The following is a 19,322-nucleotide window of genomic DNA, read 5'->3' on the forward strand; positions in this document are numbered from 1 at the left end:
TCTCAGAAAGTAGAGACGCTGCTGGGCTTTTTTGGTGATGGAGCTGGTGTTAAGTGACCAGGTGAGGTTGTCTGCCAGATGAACACGAAGGAATTTGGTGCTCTTGACGATCTCCACAGAGGATCCATCGATAATCAGTGGAGATTGGTTGCTCTGTGCTCGCCTGAAGTCCACAACCATCTCTTTCGTTTTGTCCACGTTAAGAGACAGGTTGTTTGCTCCACACCAGCAGTTAACTGTTGCACCTCTTCTCTATATGCTGACTCGTCGTTGGGAGTGACGAGGATGGACCAGATTAGAAATTAGTTAATTAGAGGGACAGTGCATGTAGGTCGTTTTGGAGACAAGGTAAGGGAGGCGAGATTGAGATGTTTTGGACAAGTGCAGAGGAGGGACATTTGGTATATCGATAGAAGAATGCTGAGGATGGTGCCACCAGGAAGGAGGAAAAGAGGAAAGCCAAGGAGGAGATTTATGGATGTGGTGAGGGAAGACATGCAGGTAGTTGGGTTGAAAGAGGCAGATGCAGAGGACAGAGGGGTCTCTAGCAATGAATAAATCTAAACTGGTACGCAAGATTACAAACAATATAAATATAACTCTTGAATTCTACAAAGCAAACTTGGAAAGTTCTAATTTAAGTGTTTCAGGAAGAGGTAGGTCTCCAGTCATCACTTGAAGATTGTCAGGGACTCCGCTGTACGGACATCTAGGGGAAGTTCATGCCATCACCTCGGTGCCAGAACAGAGAAGAGCCTTGAAGTATACTTACCACTCATTCTAAAACAAAGTGGTACCAGTTAAGCAGTGCTGGAGGATCTCAGACAGCATGGTGCAGTGCGATATGTGATGAGGTCTCTGAGGTAAGATGGTGCTGGTCCATTTTTGGCATTGTAGGCAAGCATCAGTGTTTTGAATCTGATACGTGCAGCTACTGGAAGCCAGTGAAGGGAGCGCAGCAGTGGGGTGGTGTGGGAGAACTTGGGCTAATTGAACACAAGCCGTGCAGCTGTTTTTGCCTTTGCCCCATTGCTCAGTGTGTTGCCTCATTAAAGTCTGTTTTTGCCTAACTCCTGTTTGCATCCTGCATTTGGGTCCTTACTCCCCTAGACCCGCACCCTTGCTTCCTGACAGAGTAATCTGGCCAAAGATGGACCCAGTGGATGTTTTGAAGTGTTTGGCTTCCTCCACAACAAATTCAGCGACCCAACTGAGATGGTCAACATTCTAAAGCTCAGCCCTCAGCAGAGAGATGAGTATTTTCTGTGCGTCAGGAACAGTCTATGGCAAACCAGCTGGTCTTAACCCTCTGGAGTCTGAGGGTGTTTTTGACCCCTTGAGAGATTTTGACGTGCTCTTACATTTGGTTCTTTTTAGTTGCTTTTAAAATATATTATTGACAAAAGGCTTATTACACTGTATTCAGCACAAACTGGGCTACCATAATATGTAAACAACTTATATGTGTTTGTTTGTATTTTTGACAAAATAAGGTTTATGCGTGGTTTTAAAAAAGCAAAAAAAAAAAACTCACTGAAATAAGGCCACAAAACCGATAGTAAACATGTTTCCCCAAGACTTTTTGAGAACAGATCTTCTAATGTAGGTTTTTTTATTTTTAATCATGTGAAAATCATCCTGCCTGCTCATTCACATTAAACAATACTTTGATTTAAAATGTAAAAGACACTTTCTACTTTGAAAGGCCATATGCGAAGAGGCGTCGACATGCTGTGACTGACAGCTTCGTAGACAATGAGTCGCATAATGAGCTGTCGATTACATAATGAGCTGTGGATCACTGAGCCAGGATCACAATGAGAAGTACAGTACTACAACAAGGAATGTGTTTCCTTTGAGTTTATTAAAAATACACATTAGCAAGGACAGCATTAAAAAGGGAATTGTGTAACAATAAAACAATACAGTACAGTATGTATAAAAAATAAAGAGTGCAACAAAAACTAACACAATACAGTACAGTAGGGTTCTGCAAATCCTAGCCTGTAGAGCTACAATACTATGCATTAAATAATAATAGTGTATCCATTTGAGGAATCGGGGCAACAACAAACAACTTGAACCCCCACTTAGTCGGCTTGGCTTTCATGTACTGTGTCCTCCAAGTGTTAGATTTGCATGCTACCATCCTCTCATCCATGGCTAAATGTCTTCTAGGATGATAAATTGCTTTGCAAGTCTTACGGATTGTGTCCATAAACAGTTTCACTCTGAACAGACGGTCATGTTCAGATGTGCCCCTCTTTCTGTCATTTTCTTTGTCTGCATCTGGGTGACTCATGTGTACATTCCACAAAATGTTCCTGTATCTGTCCCTTGACATTATTGTTGCTGGAAAGGGAACTGTGAAGATACTGCTCTGTCTCCAGTAGTCTATGATGGAGGGCAACTTTACCATTGCCATGTAGAATAAGAGCCCAATGTAGCGATACATCTCCCTCACGGTTACATCTCTCCATTTGTATTTGTGTCTCTTGGCTATTGACTTGGCAGCTTGAGCATTTGTGTTGTGGCACAAAGTTGACACAACACTGTCCGGGAAAAACATTTTAAATAGACTACATGGAGAAGGAGAGTCAGAAGACCTCAGTTGAGGTTCAGGTTCACGTACAGGCAGGAATCACAGAGTCTGTGGAACTGTGTCGTTATCGGTCTGATCCTTCCATGACATGGTGGACTGTCTGTGTGCTGCCTTTGCCCTTTTTGGAGCAGGTGCTTGATCACATCTGTTTATGAAACACACACACGAACATCACTAATTGTATCATTGGTAAAGTTGTTTGCATGTCATACAATGCAATAATGATTCAAACTAAATATAATTAAAAAACCAAAATATGTACTTACTTAGGATGATTCTCGGTCTAACTCAAAATGTAGCGACGCCTGCGTGGCCTTGTGTGAGTTTCCAGTGAAGGCAGGGGTGATGCAGCCACATTCCTAAAAATAATCAAACAATATATTTTAAGATGATGAATAAACTTGAACAATATATATTTGTTAGCATGCATTGTACAGCCTATAGGCCTATTTGTTGATGGGCAATAGGACAGATAAATGTTTGTTGATGGGCCATAGACCATAATGCATCTCAGACATTTACACCATCACCATTTACAGCTGAGCAAATAATATTGTCATTGATAAAGTTGTTTGCATGTCATACAATGCAATAATGATTCAAACTAAATATAATTTAGGAAAATATAAAATATGTACTTACTCAGGATGATTCTCGGTCGAACTGAAAATGGAGCGACGCCTGCGTGGCCTGGTGTGAGTTTTCAGTGAAGGCAGGGGTGATGCAGCCACATTCCTAAAAATAACCAAACAATATATTTTTCAGTATTTTTGATGAATACACTTGAACAATATATATTTGTTATCATGCATTGTACCTATAGCATTTACACCTCAGCATTCCGGAACATATCTGCTAGCTAACACTACATAACAGCCTTTCAGGATGATCAGTGACACCAACCAAATCTGAACTGAGGCTAAAATATAACTTTATATAACGTCAACAATATTTAGAGCATACAATTACAAACAGTTAATGTTACAAATGAGCAGATATTGGTGGATATTTGTTGTAACATTAAAAGGCAATGCTGACAAAAGCTAGGCAGAGATGTCTACAAACAATATGAGTTTATATGATCAGAATGTAAGACTAAATAACTTACTCATCGTAGCAACTTGCTGGAAAGTCCTCGCTCTTCAAAATCCAAACGCTCCTCGTCGGAATCGCAATCTTCTTCAGATGAAAAAGGTAAATTCTCTGGCATTATTTTATGCCACTGCCTAATGGGGGCCAAATGGGGGCGTGTGTGTGTGTGACTCAACGTGTGAACTGTTTTACCTGTGAATAGCGGGGGGGCGTGTCGGTCGCAGCTCATTATCAGATAATGAGCTGCGGTGGAAAATCTGTGCCTCTACTTGGTTTTACATGATTTACATTCATTGAAAACATATGTTTTTTTATTTGACCAGCTTATTCTAAAACTACACACTTTAAGCTGTCTAAAGATATATTTTTTATTTCCGTGGGTCAGCTATTGGCCGAGTTTCAGCGCTTTTTGATGACGTGTTTCTAAACAAAGTTTACGCAGACAAAGGCGACAGATGGCGCACCCTGACTATTTTATTCATTTAAAAAAAATACAACGTTTTGTTTATGTAGTGAGCATACACAAATGAAAGTAGACCCTTTACAGATTTAAATGATGTATTACTTTGACATTTCTGATCAAATATTACCGAGCAGTTTCAGCTCTTTTTGCTGGCATCTGAAAAAAAAGCACGTTTGGGCGCCGGCGGCAATTCAGACTCCAGAGGGTTAAATAACCTCCTGAAACGGCTGTCTCTCCAGCCCCTGAGCTCTGCTGGGGGGGGCTGCCCAACCTCAGCCTTCCTGCCTGACTGGGGACATCACCCAGCTCTTCTGCCCTGCCGAGCATGCCCCCAAGCCTGTCTGCCCTGCCGAGCATGCCCCCAAGCCTGTCTGCGCTGCCGAGCATGCCCCCAAGCTGCTCCAGAGTCCCGCCGAGGGCGCCGCTCCACTCCAGAGTCCCGCCGAGGGAGCAATCTTGGCTGATGACGTTGCTCCATGGCTGGGTTTTGCTGACAACGTGGTCCAGACCTCCACAGAGGGTGTCGCTCCGCCTCAGACCTCCGCAAAGGGCGTCAATCCGCCTCATCACATTGGCCAGAAAGTGCTTGGGGCGGCCACCTGGAGGCTTGCTCCACGCTTTGTTTAGCCTTTCCTGACCTCCAAGGCAATCTACCCGGTTTCAGTTCACCTCAAGCCCCACTGTGTCCGTCGCTGGCACTTCACTTGCCTTGCCTCTTGGGTCTGCCGCCTCTTACTCCTGAGACATCAGACAAAACAAGGCGACGGTCGTGGAGGCGGGGGGGTGCATTACTGTCAGGATTTCCCAGGCACACTGCGCGCACTTCCGGTTCCGCAGTGAGCACTTCTGGGTCAGCGGCTATCTTGCTGTTTTTTCCGCGCTTCCCGATATTTAAGGACAATCTAGACTTTAGCTCGAGGCCAGATTATCTTACCGGCTTCATAGCCCGTGATATTTCTCTTGCCTCCCTGCCTGCTATGGTTCCTGATCCTGTACCTGTACCTGTACCTGTACCTGTTCCTGTTCCTGACTCTGTACCCTGTTTTGCACTGCCTTATTGACAATTATCTAAGAAAAATACACAGATCTGGCTGACTCCATTTCAGCCTTATATTCAAGTAAGCTGACTTTCCAGGCCTGAATAATGAACAGTTAAACCTGAAATACACCACCTACGCTCCATTTTGCGACACAAAGCCTGGGGCTCGCAATTGGACATTGCAGAGGGTATTGAGACAGGCTTGTCCCTTTCTCCAAACTCACCTGCTCGGTTTTGCACTCGCTCACAGGCTCAAAAGCACGCCCTTCAGCTGTTTCTTCTCCCTGCTATGAGAGCATTTACCTTCACCTCTCTTCCTCTGAGGATGAGGGGGGCGCGCTTTGTGAGCTAGGCTTGAGGAGCTATGGAGGGTGTGACTGGCCTATGAGGCTGCTCAGGGTAGGAAAATGATTGTTTAAAGTCACAGTGGGAGAGAGATCTTCCTCACACTTCCAATAGAACTGAGGAGAACATTTGGATTTGACTCAGGTGGGGTTTTAAGAGGTTAAAACAATCATTTATTCACTTCAAATATTATTTAGAAATTTTGTAGTTTGCTTGTAGTATTGCTGGATGTAAAGATAAATATTTACAGATAGAAATATTAATAGTGACGCAAAAATACTGAGAAGTCAAACTTGTAAAAGTATGAATCAGAAAACACGTCAAACATCCTGGTGTTTATTTTAAAGAGAGAAATCACAAGTACACTTTTCACCCGAAATATTTCCCCTGAAAAATAGATTGTTTCAACATGTACAAATAATTTACACAACACAAAAGTTAGACCAAAAGTATTCAGACACCCATCTTATTCTGTCTCTCACAAATCATTTCGAGTTAATCAGCACAAAACTAAATGAAAAAAAGCAAAGATGAAGGATTTTATGGCTTCACTATTCACTCGTCTCCACAGGATTCCTAACACAATGTTGAAATACTGAGGAGTCAAGAAGCTTTGGCATGAGAGTCACTACTTCAGCAGTCTCCTGAATATTGTCCTCCATTCTGCTTATCTCTCTCTCTTTCTCGCTTTCTTTGTTTTGAAACCTGTATTACAATCGTTACAAATGTGGCCTGGAAACATCTCTGAACCTTCATAGAAACATCCTGTATTCATGAGTGCACAGAATTATCCCTGAATTATATAGTGATTATAAAAAGAATACAGTAATTATCCATGAATTACTGTTATCATTTTCCCAAACACTTTTAGATATATTACATTTTTAATCACAAAACCTCATGACTGTGTTAGAACCCAAACTGAACACAGCATATAGAGGTTGAGTGAATATGGTGTGGACTCTGTGGAGGAGCCTCATCGTATCAGAGACGCTGTAGAAGGACAGAGTTCCTGCACTGTGATCCACATACACTCCTATTCTGGATGGTGATGGAACTCTGAGATCAGTTTTAATGTTATTGTGCCAGAAAGAGACAGAGGAAGAAGAAGAACACTTCAGACTCCAGGACTGACTGTTGTATCCAATCCCACTCTCAAAACCCCGTCCTTTCCTGCTGATCTCTTTATATGAGACTGATATGTACACATCACCACTTTTCCACTCCACCTCCCAGTAACAGCGTCCACACACACTCTCTTTACACAACACCTGAATCCAGAAGTCAAATCTCTCTGGATGGTCAGAGTATCGCTGCTTTGTATTACTGCGTGTCACAACTCTGTTCTTCTCAGACAGAATGAGGTAAGGATGTGCTGTGTTGGGATCCAGAGTCAGATAACAGAAATCTAGAACAATAAAATGTGCACAGGTTTGATGTTAATCACAGGATTTATAATAAGTGTGTGTGAGACACCTGTGTGTGTTTCTGTTCTCCTAATGCTGCTCTACATGAACTATTTTAAATATTACACATCATCAGTCATCAGGGAGAAATGGATCAGATTTAGATCAACATTACAGACATGTTTACACTCTGTGTGTGTGTGTGTGTGTGTGTGTGTGTGTGTGTGTGTGTTACACCTACACTGCAGAAACTCTTTTCTGCTCTTTGGTTCTGTGAAAATCATCTGAACTGCTGCAGCTGTTGAGACACAGAGACAAAATGGAGACTGAAAAATGATGTGGAAACATTTTACATTATAAATATGAAAGTTGTGATTCTTTGCTGGTATCAGACGCGTCAGTGACGTCACCAGTGAGGAAACTTTCCAGATCTGAATTAGAAGCATCAACTATGATATTCTAGATTAGATCTTCTGACTGTCTGGTGAGTTTATCTTGATGTAATTCCATTTTTTGGTCACCTGCCACTTCCCACCCAACACACAGCTCTACTAATATGACAGTTATCATCTGGGGAGAGGAAACACTAATACCTGCTTCCTCAGAGACATGAGAATCCACACAACTGCATCTTTACAATCTGCTGCTCATGCTGTCTCACAAGGCAGTGGAACACACTCAGAGGAGAACGCATTTGCATTTGCATTTGCGGCATTTAGCAGACGCCCTTATCCAGAGCGACGTACAAAAGTGCTTTAAATCTCTAGTAATGAATAAATCTACACTGGTACGCAAGATTACAAACTTAATATAAATATAACTCGAATTCTACAAACTTGGAAAGTGCTAATTTAGGTATTTCAGGAAGAGGTAGGTTTTCAGTCGTCGCTTGAAGATAATCAGGGACTCCGCTGTACGGACATCTAGGGGGAGTTCATTCCACCACCTCGGTGCCAGAACAGAGAAGAGCCTTGAAGTGTACTTACCTCTCATTCTGAGAGAAGGTGGTACCAGTGGAGCAGTGCTGGAGGATCTCAGACAGCGTGGTGCAGTGCGAGATGTGATGAGGTCACTGAGGTAAGATGGTGCTGGTCCATTTTTGGCCTTGTAGGCAAGCATCAGTGTTTTGAATCTGATACGTGCAGCTACTGGAAGCCAGTGAAGGGAGCGCAGCAGTGGGGTGGTGTGGGAGAACTTGGGCAGATTGAACACAAGTCGTGCAGCTGCTTTTTGGATCATTTGCAGTGGACGAATAGCGTTTAGAGGAAGACCTGCCAGCAGAGAGTTGCAGTAGTCAAGTCTTGAAATGACAAGAGACTGAACAAACACCTGGGCAGCCTGTGTGGCAGAAATGGTCGAATCCTTCGGATGTTATAGAGAAGAAATCGACAAGAACGAGCAACATTAGCGACATGTGGGAAAAAAGACAGTTCATTGTCCATAGTTACCCCGAGGTTACGAGCAGTGGCTGAAGGGGAGAGCAGAGAGTCATGTAGAGTTATTTGGAGATCTTGACCTGGAGATGAATCACCTGGGATGACCAACGCTATCTACCTTCTTCTGCATACGTGACCTCCACTTATTCCTGTTCCATGAAATTTCTCTCCCTCTTTACTGCGATACACAACAAATAAATCGTTTCCAACACAACTGTTTGTTTACCTTGTGGACGGATTTTGTTGAATTCCTCCTGACAGATTTCCTCGACTCGTTTTTTCAGATCTGAGACAGATTTCCTCACTCCATCAAATGAGAGATGTTGATTGACAGTGAAGCTGGGTGAGTCGTCACATCCAGGAGAAACACAGAGAGACGGGAAACTCTACAGAGAGGAAACACATCATAGAGAAGGAGAAAAGTGTAGGAGAGAAACGAATGAATCTCAGACTGAATCAGACCAAAGACACACTTGTGATCTCAGACAGGAACATTTATTGCTGTAATGAGCTTTTAGGAGGAAACTTTGTGAGGAACAGCGCCCTCTGTAGATCAGACAGTGAGTGTTACCTGGAGGAAGTAGATGTGATCAGGTGTGTGTGAAAGTTGCTCCAGATCACTGACTCTCCTCTGAAGATCAGAAATCTCCTGCTCCAGATGTTTCAGGTGTTGTTCAGCTCGACTCAGTTCAGCTTTTTCCTGAACTCTGATCAGCTCCGTCACCTCCGAGCGCCTTTTCTCCAGGGAGCTGATCATCTCATTAAAGATCTTCTCATTATCATCTACTGCTGCCTTTGAACGCTTCTGTTAGAACACACACACAGTGAGAAAGTTCATGTGTGTGTGTGTGTGTGTGTGTGTGTGTTTTCGCTCTTCACCTTGATAATATCAACAGTCTGTTTCAGCTCCTGCACCTTCTTCTGCTTCTCCTGGATCTTCTGCTGGGATTTAATCTGCTCCTCCTTTAGCTCATTCTAAGACCAAATAAAATACATTTCAGATAGATTTCCTCCTGTTTTACAGAATTGTAGTAAAATTTCTCTAAAATCTCAAAAAATATAATAAAATAACTTCCATAATTAAATGTTGTTCAGCACAGATTACATGATAAATTTAGTATTGTGTGAAAATGGTCTACTCAAAGCCACACCCAATTCCACCTCATTAAAGATGAAATAAAATCTGTATTTACAGGTGATTTAATGCGGTTTTACAACGTTCAAATGCTTGTTTTCAATCTTTGTATATTTAATTTCTGCAAATTTAAATATTATACAAAATTACATTAATTATATCTTCTAGATGCTTATATCTTCACAACTATACTAAATGTTTTTTTAAACAAAAATTGTCAAAATGTTATTATTTTATATATATACACAGTGGAACCCGCTTATCTCGAACCTCCGTTATCTCGACAACCCTATTAAGTCGACGTTTTTGAAGTGGAACCGCCAAATTCTCGCTTTTTCTAAGCATTTTTTATCGGTTATGTCGACTTTTTTATGTCGCCAAACCCTAATATCTCGAGCACAAGGGGGGGGGATTTGCCATTTAACGTCGGTTATGTCGATCGGCACTGTGCAGCCGCAGAAGAACTCGCGAAAGTGGCGGAAAAATCAAGCCTTACAGCTGCTACAGGTGTTGTATTGTATACTGGTGAATCTCTGCTGTTAGTTAGTGCACATATGCCTTTTGTTGTTAAATGTTATGCGATGAACGGGAGGCGAAAGCCGCGCTTGGCGGCGCGGAACGGGGGATGGGCAGCAAAAGCATAGAATGAACACCGGCAGGATCGGGGGGGAATCCGCGGTGTGCTTTGGGAAGAAAAGAGCAGCCGTTGAGAGAGTGCCGGTGGGAAGACACGTACCAGGATACACATGTGCAATAACATCGGCCGCCGTGAACCAACATATACCAACAATAACGGACAGTGAGAGTGTGGAAGTTTAAATAGGAGCTGGTGATGATGATAAACGAGCAGCATATGTGCGCGATTGAAGCCGGGAGCTTCAGAGAAAGCGGCCGAGAAAGCACCTGCCACGCCGAAGGGAGCGCCGAAGGGGGCGTGGCAGGTGGAGTCCTGACAGTTAACAAACATGTATGTAAATTTTATAGCATGCCTTCATCAAACAAATCGCAGCAACGCTGTTGTGTAAAAAAACCCTTCAAAAACACGTGCATGCACATTCTCATTTATTAACGCACATCATGTACATAAAGAAATTTCAAGCACGTTAATATATTGCCGCCATATTGATTTTCGTTTATCTCGATCATCGGTTACCTCGATGCTTTTTGGCGACCCCCTAGGACATCGACATAACCGGGTTCCAGTGTATATATATTTAAGCATGGTTGTCAACTACTTTTTTTATTTTAAGATTGTTGATTTACATGTGGAGAAAGAATTGAACACGATTTATTTAAAACTTTGTACAAAAGACTTTGTTGGTAATGACGGCTTCAAGACGCCTCCTGTATGGAGAAACTGGTTGCACGCATTGCTCAGGTGTGATTTTGGCCCAATCTTCTACACTCCAAATCTTCTAAGTTCTGTGACCTCTTCTATGAACTCTGATCTTTAGTTCTGTCTGTAGATTTTTTATTGGATTCAAGAAAATGACATTTAATAAAGCATGTAAGTATATTAAAATGTACTTTAAAAAGTAATAATGTTTGGTAATATATGAAGCCTAATTCTGCCTTATTTTATTTTTGTATGCAGAATAAATTCTTGAATTGATGATTGTGCATTTTGTTAAGTGGTGTACTCCGGCTAAATTGTATCTGATGATCCAGACAACAGCCTTGACAGCCAGAACACCCAGTAAGACATTATAGAACATTATAGAATGTACAAAGCAAAGACATTTCATTGACTCTGATGCTTTGAAGGAGTAAGACCTTTACAGCCATAACCCTGCTTTAAAGATCTGGACCAGGTGGGTACACTGAAGCATAGTTTAGACTGATGAAAAACATAGTGACATATCCCATATCATCTACCTAACTGCAGACAGTTGATGATTCCTAATCTAACATTAAATAATTAATATTATTTCAAGCAACAGGGAGACCTTCTACTCCATTTTTCAGTTTTTTGTGGAGTGATAAGAGCCATGAAGCCTCCAAGAACATTAAATGGAGGTAAAGCTTTTTTAATTGATTGAATAAATATAGCTAAAGGGTTCTCAACTCTGGCCCTTGAAGTCCAATTTGCTGAAGAGTTTAGGTTTAACCCTAATCAGACGCACCTGAACAAATTAAACAGTGTGTTCAGGTCCTACTTGTGAGTTTGATCAAAGTTAGAACCCTTGGTATAGATCAGTGGTTTTCAATCCTGCTGAATTTGAATGCCAATTGATATAGACCTCCTCTCGTTTTTTTCTTTCTCCCCCTCCAATAGTTGAAGATGCCATTGCTGTACTACTCTTCTTATCTGGCTCTGCAGCGCCAAAGAAACAGGTCCCAATCAGAGAGGCTCTTTTCCACATTCTCACAGTGATATTTACTTAAGTAGCGATAAATTATTAGCAGGTGCCTACACTCAATAAAATACTGTTAAAATCATCCTAAATTGTCGATGTAAAATTGGCCATGTCATGTAAAAAATATAGTTTGCTGAAAGATTTTAATTCTGTTATCATTTACTCATCCTCGAGTTGTTCCAAGCCTGTATAGATTATTTTTTTCCATTAAACACACATTGTTTCAGTTTTTGTTCCTGCAATGGTACAAGTCAGTGGAAGTCAGTGGTGATCCACATCTGTGACCAACATTCTACAAAATATCTCACTTTGTGTTCAATAGAAGATAAAAACTTGTACAGGTTTGGAACAACTTGAGCTTATATGTGTGTGTTTGTATTTTTGACAAAATAAGGTTTATGCATGGTTTTTGAAAAAGCAAAAAAATAAATCACTGAAATAAGGCCACAAAACCATTAGTAAACATGTTTTCCCAAGACTTTTGAGATCAGATCTTCTAATGTAGGTTTTTGTTTTTTTAATCATGTGAAAATCATCCTGCCTGCTCATTCACATTAAACAATACTATTAATTAATTAATTAATCAAACTGATTTAAAATTAAAAAGACACTTTATACTTTGAAAGGCCATATGCGAAGAGGCGTCGACATGCTGTGACTGACAGCTTTGTAGACAATGGGTCGCATAATGAGCTGTGGATTACTGGGCCAGGATCTGAGTGAGAAGCAGTGTTGGGCAGTAACTTTTGGAATTTGGGCTGAAGTGTAGACTACAGTCTGACCTGCTTACAGCAGAGACGCGCTGTAGGATTGGTGGATGAACCACTGTAAACATGAAGGCGCACTGTGGGCGTGTCTCCGTTTATTCAGGTCTGTGCAGCAGTAATGGCGAGGCGAGGCGAGAGCAAGACGAGTTTCTCAAAGTGGAAATATGATCATTATTTCACTTTAGTTGAGCATAAAGACAAAAACTTTTTAGTCTAATGTAAGCTGTGTCTTTCTGGTTCGAAGCTCGTATCTACTGCGATAAACAGCAACTCCAATCTGTTGAAGCTCCTCCAGAAACTCCATGCCTGAGGAGCTAGAAGCTAGAAGCTAACCCAGTGTTCTGTTCTACATTGTTGATAGTTTTCATACTTCAGCTGTGAAAGGAACATGTTTAAGAGCTCAACACAACAGCAGAAGCCACTTTAGTGTTTGATTGTGAATTTATTATTCAGCTTGTTTTGTTGTTTATTTCAGAAATGCTTGTGATATATTCAGTGTGTGCTGCTCTGACTTTAATAAAATAGTGTTTAAAAATTACTTTGTGTTTAAGTCAGTTTTGTGTTTGTAGACCATAACGCATAAAAGGGCATTAATGAGAACATTAAAGAACTTTATTTAAAAAGTAAATAAAAAGTTACTTTAAACAGTAACGCATTACTTTTTGGTGTAAGTAATCAACAAAGTAACTTGAGTGAAGTAACGAGTAACTGTAACTAGTTACTATTTTTTAGTAACAAGCACAACACTGGTGAGAAGTACAGTACTACAAGAAAGAATGTGTTTCCTTTGTGGTTTATTTAAAATACACAAGCAATGATGAGCTCATGGTAGTTAGTGTTAGCTTTGCATGCTACCATCCTCTCATCCATGGCTAAATGTCTTCGAGGATGATAAATTGCTTTGCATGTCTTATGGATTGTGTCCATAAACAGTTTCACTCTGAACAGACAGAAGGGAACTGTGAAGATACTGCTCTGTCACCAGTAGTCTATGATGGAGGGCAACTTTACCATTGCCATGTAAAATAAGAGCCCAATGTAGCGATACATCTCCCTCACGGTTACATCTCTCCATTTGTATTTGCGTCCCTTGGCTATTGATTGGCAGCTTGAGCATTTGTGTTGTGGCACAGAGTTGACACCTCAGCATTCCGGAACATATCTGCTAGCTAACACTACATAACAGCCTTTCAGGATGATCAGTGACACCAACCAAAACTGAACTGTGGCTAAAATATAACTTTATATAACGTCAACAATATTTAGGGCATACAATCACAAACAGTTAATGTTACAAATGAGCAGATATTGGTGTTTTTTTGTTGTAACTTTAAAAGGCAATGCTGACAAAAGCTAGGCAGAGATGTCTACAAACAATATGAGTTTTATATGATCAGAATGTAAGACTAAATAACTTACTCATCGTAGCAACTTGCTGGAAAGTCCTCGCTCTTCAAAATGCAAACGCTCCTCGTCGGAATCTTCTTCGGATGAAACGGTAAATTCTCTGGCATTGTTTTATGCCACTGTCCGGGGGACGTGTGTGTGTGAACTGTTTTACCTGTGAATAGCGGGGGGGCATGTCCGGTTGGGGGGCGTGTCCGCTCGCAGCTCATTATCAGATAATGAGCTGCGGTGGAAAATCTGTGCCTCTACTTGGTTTCACATGATGTATATTCATTGGAAACATATGTTTTTTTATTTCACCGACTTATTCTAAAACTACACACTTTAAGCTGTCTAAAGATATATTTTTTATTTCTGTGTGTCAGCTATTGGCTGAGTTTCAGCGCTTTTTGATGACGTGTTTCTAAACAAAGTTTACGCAAACAAAGGCGACAGATGGCGCACCCTGATTATTTTATTCATTTAAAAAAATACAACGTTTTGTTTATATAGTAAGCATACACAAATGAAAGTAGACCCTTTACAGATTTAAATGATGTATTACTTTGACATGTTTGATCAAATATGACCGAGCAGTTTAAGCTGATTTTGCTGCAATCTAAAAAAAAGCACGTTTGGGCGCAGGCAGCGAATCAGACTCCAGAGGGTTAATAAAATTACCTATCGGCCCAACCCAGATTTTGGTTAGAAAAAATAAACTTTCTTTCGGCTTCTCCCATTAGGGGGCGCCACAGCGGACCATCCACATGTTTGATTTGGCACATGTTTTTACACTGGATGCCCTTCCTAACGCAACCCTTCCCATTTATCCGGGCTTGGGACCGGCACTAAGGCTTGTGCAACCCTAATGGCTAGGGTTGGTTCCCTGACTGGGGATCGAACCCGGGCCGCAGCGGTGAGAGCGCCGCATCCTAACCACCAGACCACCAGGGAACCCTTTTGGTTAGAAAAAATACAAAATAAAAATTTTTAAGAGTATAATTGCTGTTCGAACTAAATGTGCTTTATTTATAAATGTTTAATATTAGAGGCATCACACATGTACTTATACAACATAACCTATTTTGAAGTTTGCTGGGTTAGTGTTGGATTCATTGACAGATTCGAATGATAATGTCAGGGAACAGCCTGCCACGCAGTCCCTCGACTCTCACACACACACACACACACACACACACACACACACACACACACACACACACACACACACACGTAGTCTATCTCCATCATTCTAAGTACTGGCACCTGCGGCTCATTAACCTAGCAGCCCTATATAAACCCCTCACCTTCACTCGCTCACTGTCAGTTCTACTCGCTTACGTGAGAGAACACTCAATGACTCTTTTTGGGGAACGCTACATTCCCGTTAACCCTGCTATGATCTCTATCCCTCTGAGACTGCACAGGTCTTCCTTTCTGAAGGACTTTCTGCTTTCTGTTAAGTTTTTGGTTTACTTTAAGTTTCTGTGTTTCTTCATTAAAACCAGCTTCTCACAACTCTGTAGAATCAAAAAAGACCAAAAAAATCCCACAAAACTCCCCGGCGCGTTTGTGAACACCAGGGAGTAAATTGTGTGCATCATTGCCGATTTTGTTGCCGATTTGAGACTCGGCGCATCAGTAAAACAAAGGTTTCTGATTAAAAATAATTTTTGCAGTGCAGTTAAATGATATTTGTTTATATCTGAGAAAAGAAAGGATGTTGTGAATAAACGTGTTACATTAAAAGTTTTAATTTCTCCTCTTTTATATTTCGTTATTTATATCTTTAATAAAAATTGTCAAACAGAAATGCACACTGCATGAATATAAAAGTAATAAAATCAATGCCGTTAAAATGCATTTGCGTTAACATGACAGCCCTATTTAATATGAAAGAATTTAAAATATTGTTCTCTAATGAATGTATTCAGGCTGAAGATCCACATATAGAACACAAGCAGAGAAAAGATGATGATGATCAGGAATGTGTCTGTTCTCAGTCATGTTCTCATTACTGACTCCCTCTGTCTCATCCACATTAACCCCAAACTTCTTACTGCCTTCTGCCTGCTCATTGTGAGCTTCAGAAACTAGTCTATGTCTGTGGTGTGTGAGAGACAGGAAATTATACAACAGTGGATTGAAAAAGCTGCACAATGACAGGAAACATGTTGATGTGATGAAAACGGCGAAATTAGAAGAAAAATATTAATCGTTTCACCAAATAAATAAAAACTAAAGTAATGAGTCTTATTGTATCTTACAGTTTAATTGTTATTACCATTTTATGTTCACTAGGTGGTATATGCATGTTAATGGATGTAAAGCGGTGTTGTAGAAAAAGACTCTCGTGCTAATGTGAGTTAAGTAAAGAAGTATGGAGATGCTTAGTTACAGCTCGTGTCCTGCCTGCTTATTTGTCTAATCCTCCAACATAACAAGTCTGTTTTTAAAATGTAAGTAGTAGAAGGTACAGATATTTGTGTAAAAATGTAAACATTTAAAGTAAAAAGTCAAAATTTGTCAGAAAAATAAAAAGTGAATTAAAAACTGATAGCAGAAAAATCTACTTAAGTACACTAACAAAGTATTTCGACTTCATTACTTTCCACATCTGCTGATAACATTTGCTACCTTTTCACAAAAGAAATAGAACTGGGGGAAAACAGCTCCAGCTTCTCCTGTTTAACACTTCTTTACATATGATCCTTCAACTGTAACTAAAATTCACCTTATAAACAATTTCATTATTTATTCAAATTAATTAATTGTAAAAGAATAATAATGTTCGGTTCTCACCTGTTTTTTACTTCTTTCTGCAGTAGTTGAAACTGTATCATGGCCTTTATGTTCCTCCGTCATACACAAGTAACAGATGAAGCTTTGGTCAGTACGGCAGTAGATCTCCATCAGTTTGTCGTGCTGAGAGCAGATCTTATCTTGGAGATCTACACAGGCTTCAACTAACTTGTGTTTCCTCAAAGCCTGAGACTGATAGTGAGGTTTAAGATGATCTTCACAATACGAGGCCAGACACACCAGACAGGACTTGACGGCTTTGTGTTTTCTCCCGGTGCAGACATCACAGTCCACATCTCCAGATCCTGTGTTACAGCGAGTAGGAGAAGCAGCTTGGAGTTCAGTCTTCTTCAGTTTCTCCACCACTTCAGCCAGCATGTTGTTCGTGCATAGAACAGGCCTCAGAGTAAAAGTTTCTCTACACTGAGGGCAGCTGTAGATGCTCTTCATGTCCTCCTGATTCCAGCAGCCATTAATACACACCTTACAGAAACTGTGTCCACAAGGAATAGTCACTGGTTCCTTCAGGAGATCCAGACACACTGCACAGATGAACTGATCCTGATTTACTGAAATACTGGCTTCTGCCATTTTCCTGCTGTGTGTGAGAGAAGAAGAAGAAAAGAGAGAGAGGCGGGGGGGGGTAGATGGGGGGCTTCGAGTTCTGAGTTTCGTTTTCTCTGAAATGAACTTCCTGTTGTGTGTGTTATAGTGTGACACAGAGTGGGCGTGGCTTCAAGCACAGAGTTCAGGCTTGTAAGGAACAGTGTAGTCTTAGAACAGTAGATAATTTCTGATCTAAACAGTCCAATCCAATGCAGTCTGATTCGTTCTTTGTTGTGAATTTGACTGTGGGTTTAATAATAACAGAAATATAAAACTGACAGCATTCAGACGCTTCACTCAGCACTTGTGCTACATGTCTTTGTAGGTGTAATGCTACAAGTTCACCACATCTGGAAAATTTGGAGTCACTTCACTTTAAAAAGGGCAGTGAAATTTGACTTCAGTCTGAGATCTCATTTTCCCCAAGCACAACTCATACCTTCGATCTATTCATCATTTCTTAAATTCTGAAATGTCTCACAGTTGCTACTGCTGGAAAATATCCACACAGCATGACACTGTAGAAAAAATATTTTAATCCAATTTATGTAGCTTGTGTTTAATCCAACATATTTGACTTATTACTAGTATAGAACTTTAGATACCATGAGTTCAACATAAATAGATTAATCAAACCTATTTAGCCTATTTAGAAGCGCACCACAGACGCATTATTTGCTTTGAGAATGTTGATGGAGAAGTATAGAGAAGGTCAGAAGGAGCTGCATTGTGTGTTTGTGGATTTAGAGAAAGCGTACGACAGGGTGGAGAGAGGAGTTGTGGTATTATATCTACACATATATCTATATCTATCTCTCTCTTATTATGGTGAGAGTAGGGAGCAGGTGGAGAAGATCCTGGAGAGGTGGAGGTACACGCTGGAGAGAAGGGAAATGAAAGTCATTAGGAGTAAGACAGAGTACATGTGTGTGAATGAGAGGAAGGGCAGTGGAGGGGTGCGGTTGCAGGGAGAAGAGGTGGAGAAGGTGGAAGAGTTCAGGTACCTGGGGTCAACAGTGTAAAGTAATTGAGAGTGCAGAAAAGTGAAGAAAAGTGAAAAAAGAGTGCAGGCAGGGTGGAGTGGGTGGAGAAGAGTGATAGCAGGAGTGATTTGTAATAGAAGAGTATCTGTGAGAGTGAGAGGGAAAGTTTATAGGACTGTGGTGAGACCTGAGATGTTGTATGGATTAGAGACAGTGGCAGTGAGTAAAAGACAGGAGGTGGAGCTGGAGGTAGCAGAGCTGAAGATTTTAAGGTTTTCGTTGGGAGTGACGAGGATGGACAAGATTAGAAATGAGTTTATTAGAGGAACAGTGCCTGTAGGATGTTTTGGAGACAAGGTGAGGGAGGCGAGATTGAGATGGTTTGGACATGTGCAGAAAAGGGACATGGGGTATATCAGTAGAAGAATGCTAAGGATGGAGCTACCAGAAAGGAGGAAACGAGGAAGACTAAGGAGGAGGTTTATGGATGTGGTGAGGGAAGACATGCAGGTAGTTGGTGTGACAGAGGCAGATGTAGAGGACAGGGGGGTGTGGAGACAGATGATTTGCCGTGGAGACCCCTAATGGGAGCAGCCGAAAGAAAAAGAAGAAGAATAGGAAGAAACCTATTTAGCCTATATTTTAATCAAACTCATGCAATCTATTTAATCCAAGTAGAAAGTAAACTGATAGTCAGATACTAATATATAAAGTAGAATAGGGCTCGACTGATGCCGTGAGTGTGTCGATGAACGTAAACAGCCACATATGTGGCAGAATAATTCAGATTATTGAGGTAAAAAAACTCTGTCGATAACAATAGGGATTGAAGAAGGCATGGGAGAGTGACCGAGGACAGACACAGGAGGAGGAGAGGTGGAAGAATGCACAGGAGGGGGAGAA

General features: G+C 41.0%; 1 protein-coding gene and 1 long non-coding RNA gene across 2 annotated transcripts; both read right to left on the minus strand.

Moving 5' to 3' along the window:
- Window positions 1-2,495: 2,495 nt before the first annotated feature.
- LOC124394238 lies at window positions 2,496-3,304 on the minus strand. The gene is made up of 3 exons (XR_006927455.1): window positions 3,245-3,304; window positions 2,869-2,961; window positions 2,496-2,747 (listed from the first exon to the last, which is right to left on the minus strand). It is a non-coding gene; the product is annotated as an uncharacterized LOC124394238 (long non-coding RNA).
- A 2,557-nt stretch (window positions 3,305-5,861) lies between these two features.
- On the minus strand, window positions 5,862-17,467 carry LOC124394209 (tripartite motif-containing protein 16-like). The gene is made up of 6 exons (XM_046862345.1): window positions 16,831-17,467; window positions 9,263-9,358; window positions 8,955-9,188; window positions 8,610-8,769; window positions 7,189-7,245; window positions 5,862-6,949 (listed from the first exon to the last, which is right to left on the minus strand). Exons 1-6 carry the CDS (start codon window positions 17,419-17,421, stop codon window positions 6,426-6,428), a joined length of 1,662 nt encoding a protein of 553 aa, XP_046718301.1. The 5' UTR covers window positions 17,422-17,467; the 3' UTR covers window positions 5,862-6,425.
- Between the last annotated feature and the right edge of the window lie 1,855 nt (window positions 17,468-19,322).

The sequence above is a fragment of the Silurus meridionalis genome, chromosome 12 (assembly GCF_014805685.1).
Source record: "Silurus meridionalis isolate SWU-2019-XX chromosome 12, ASM1480568v1, whole genome shotgun sequence".
NCBI classification, from domain to species: domain Eukaryota; kingdom Metazoa; phylum Chordata; class Actinopteri; order Siluriformes; family Siluridae; genus Silurus; species Silurus meridionalis.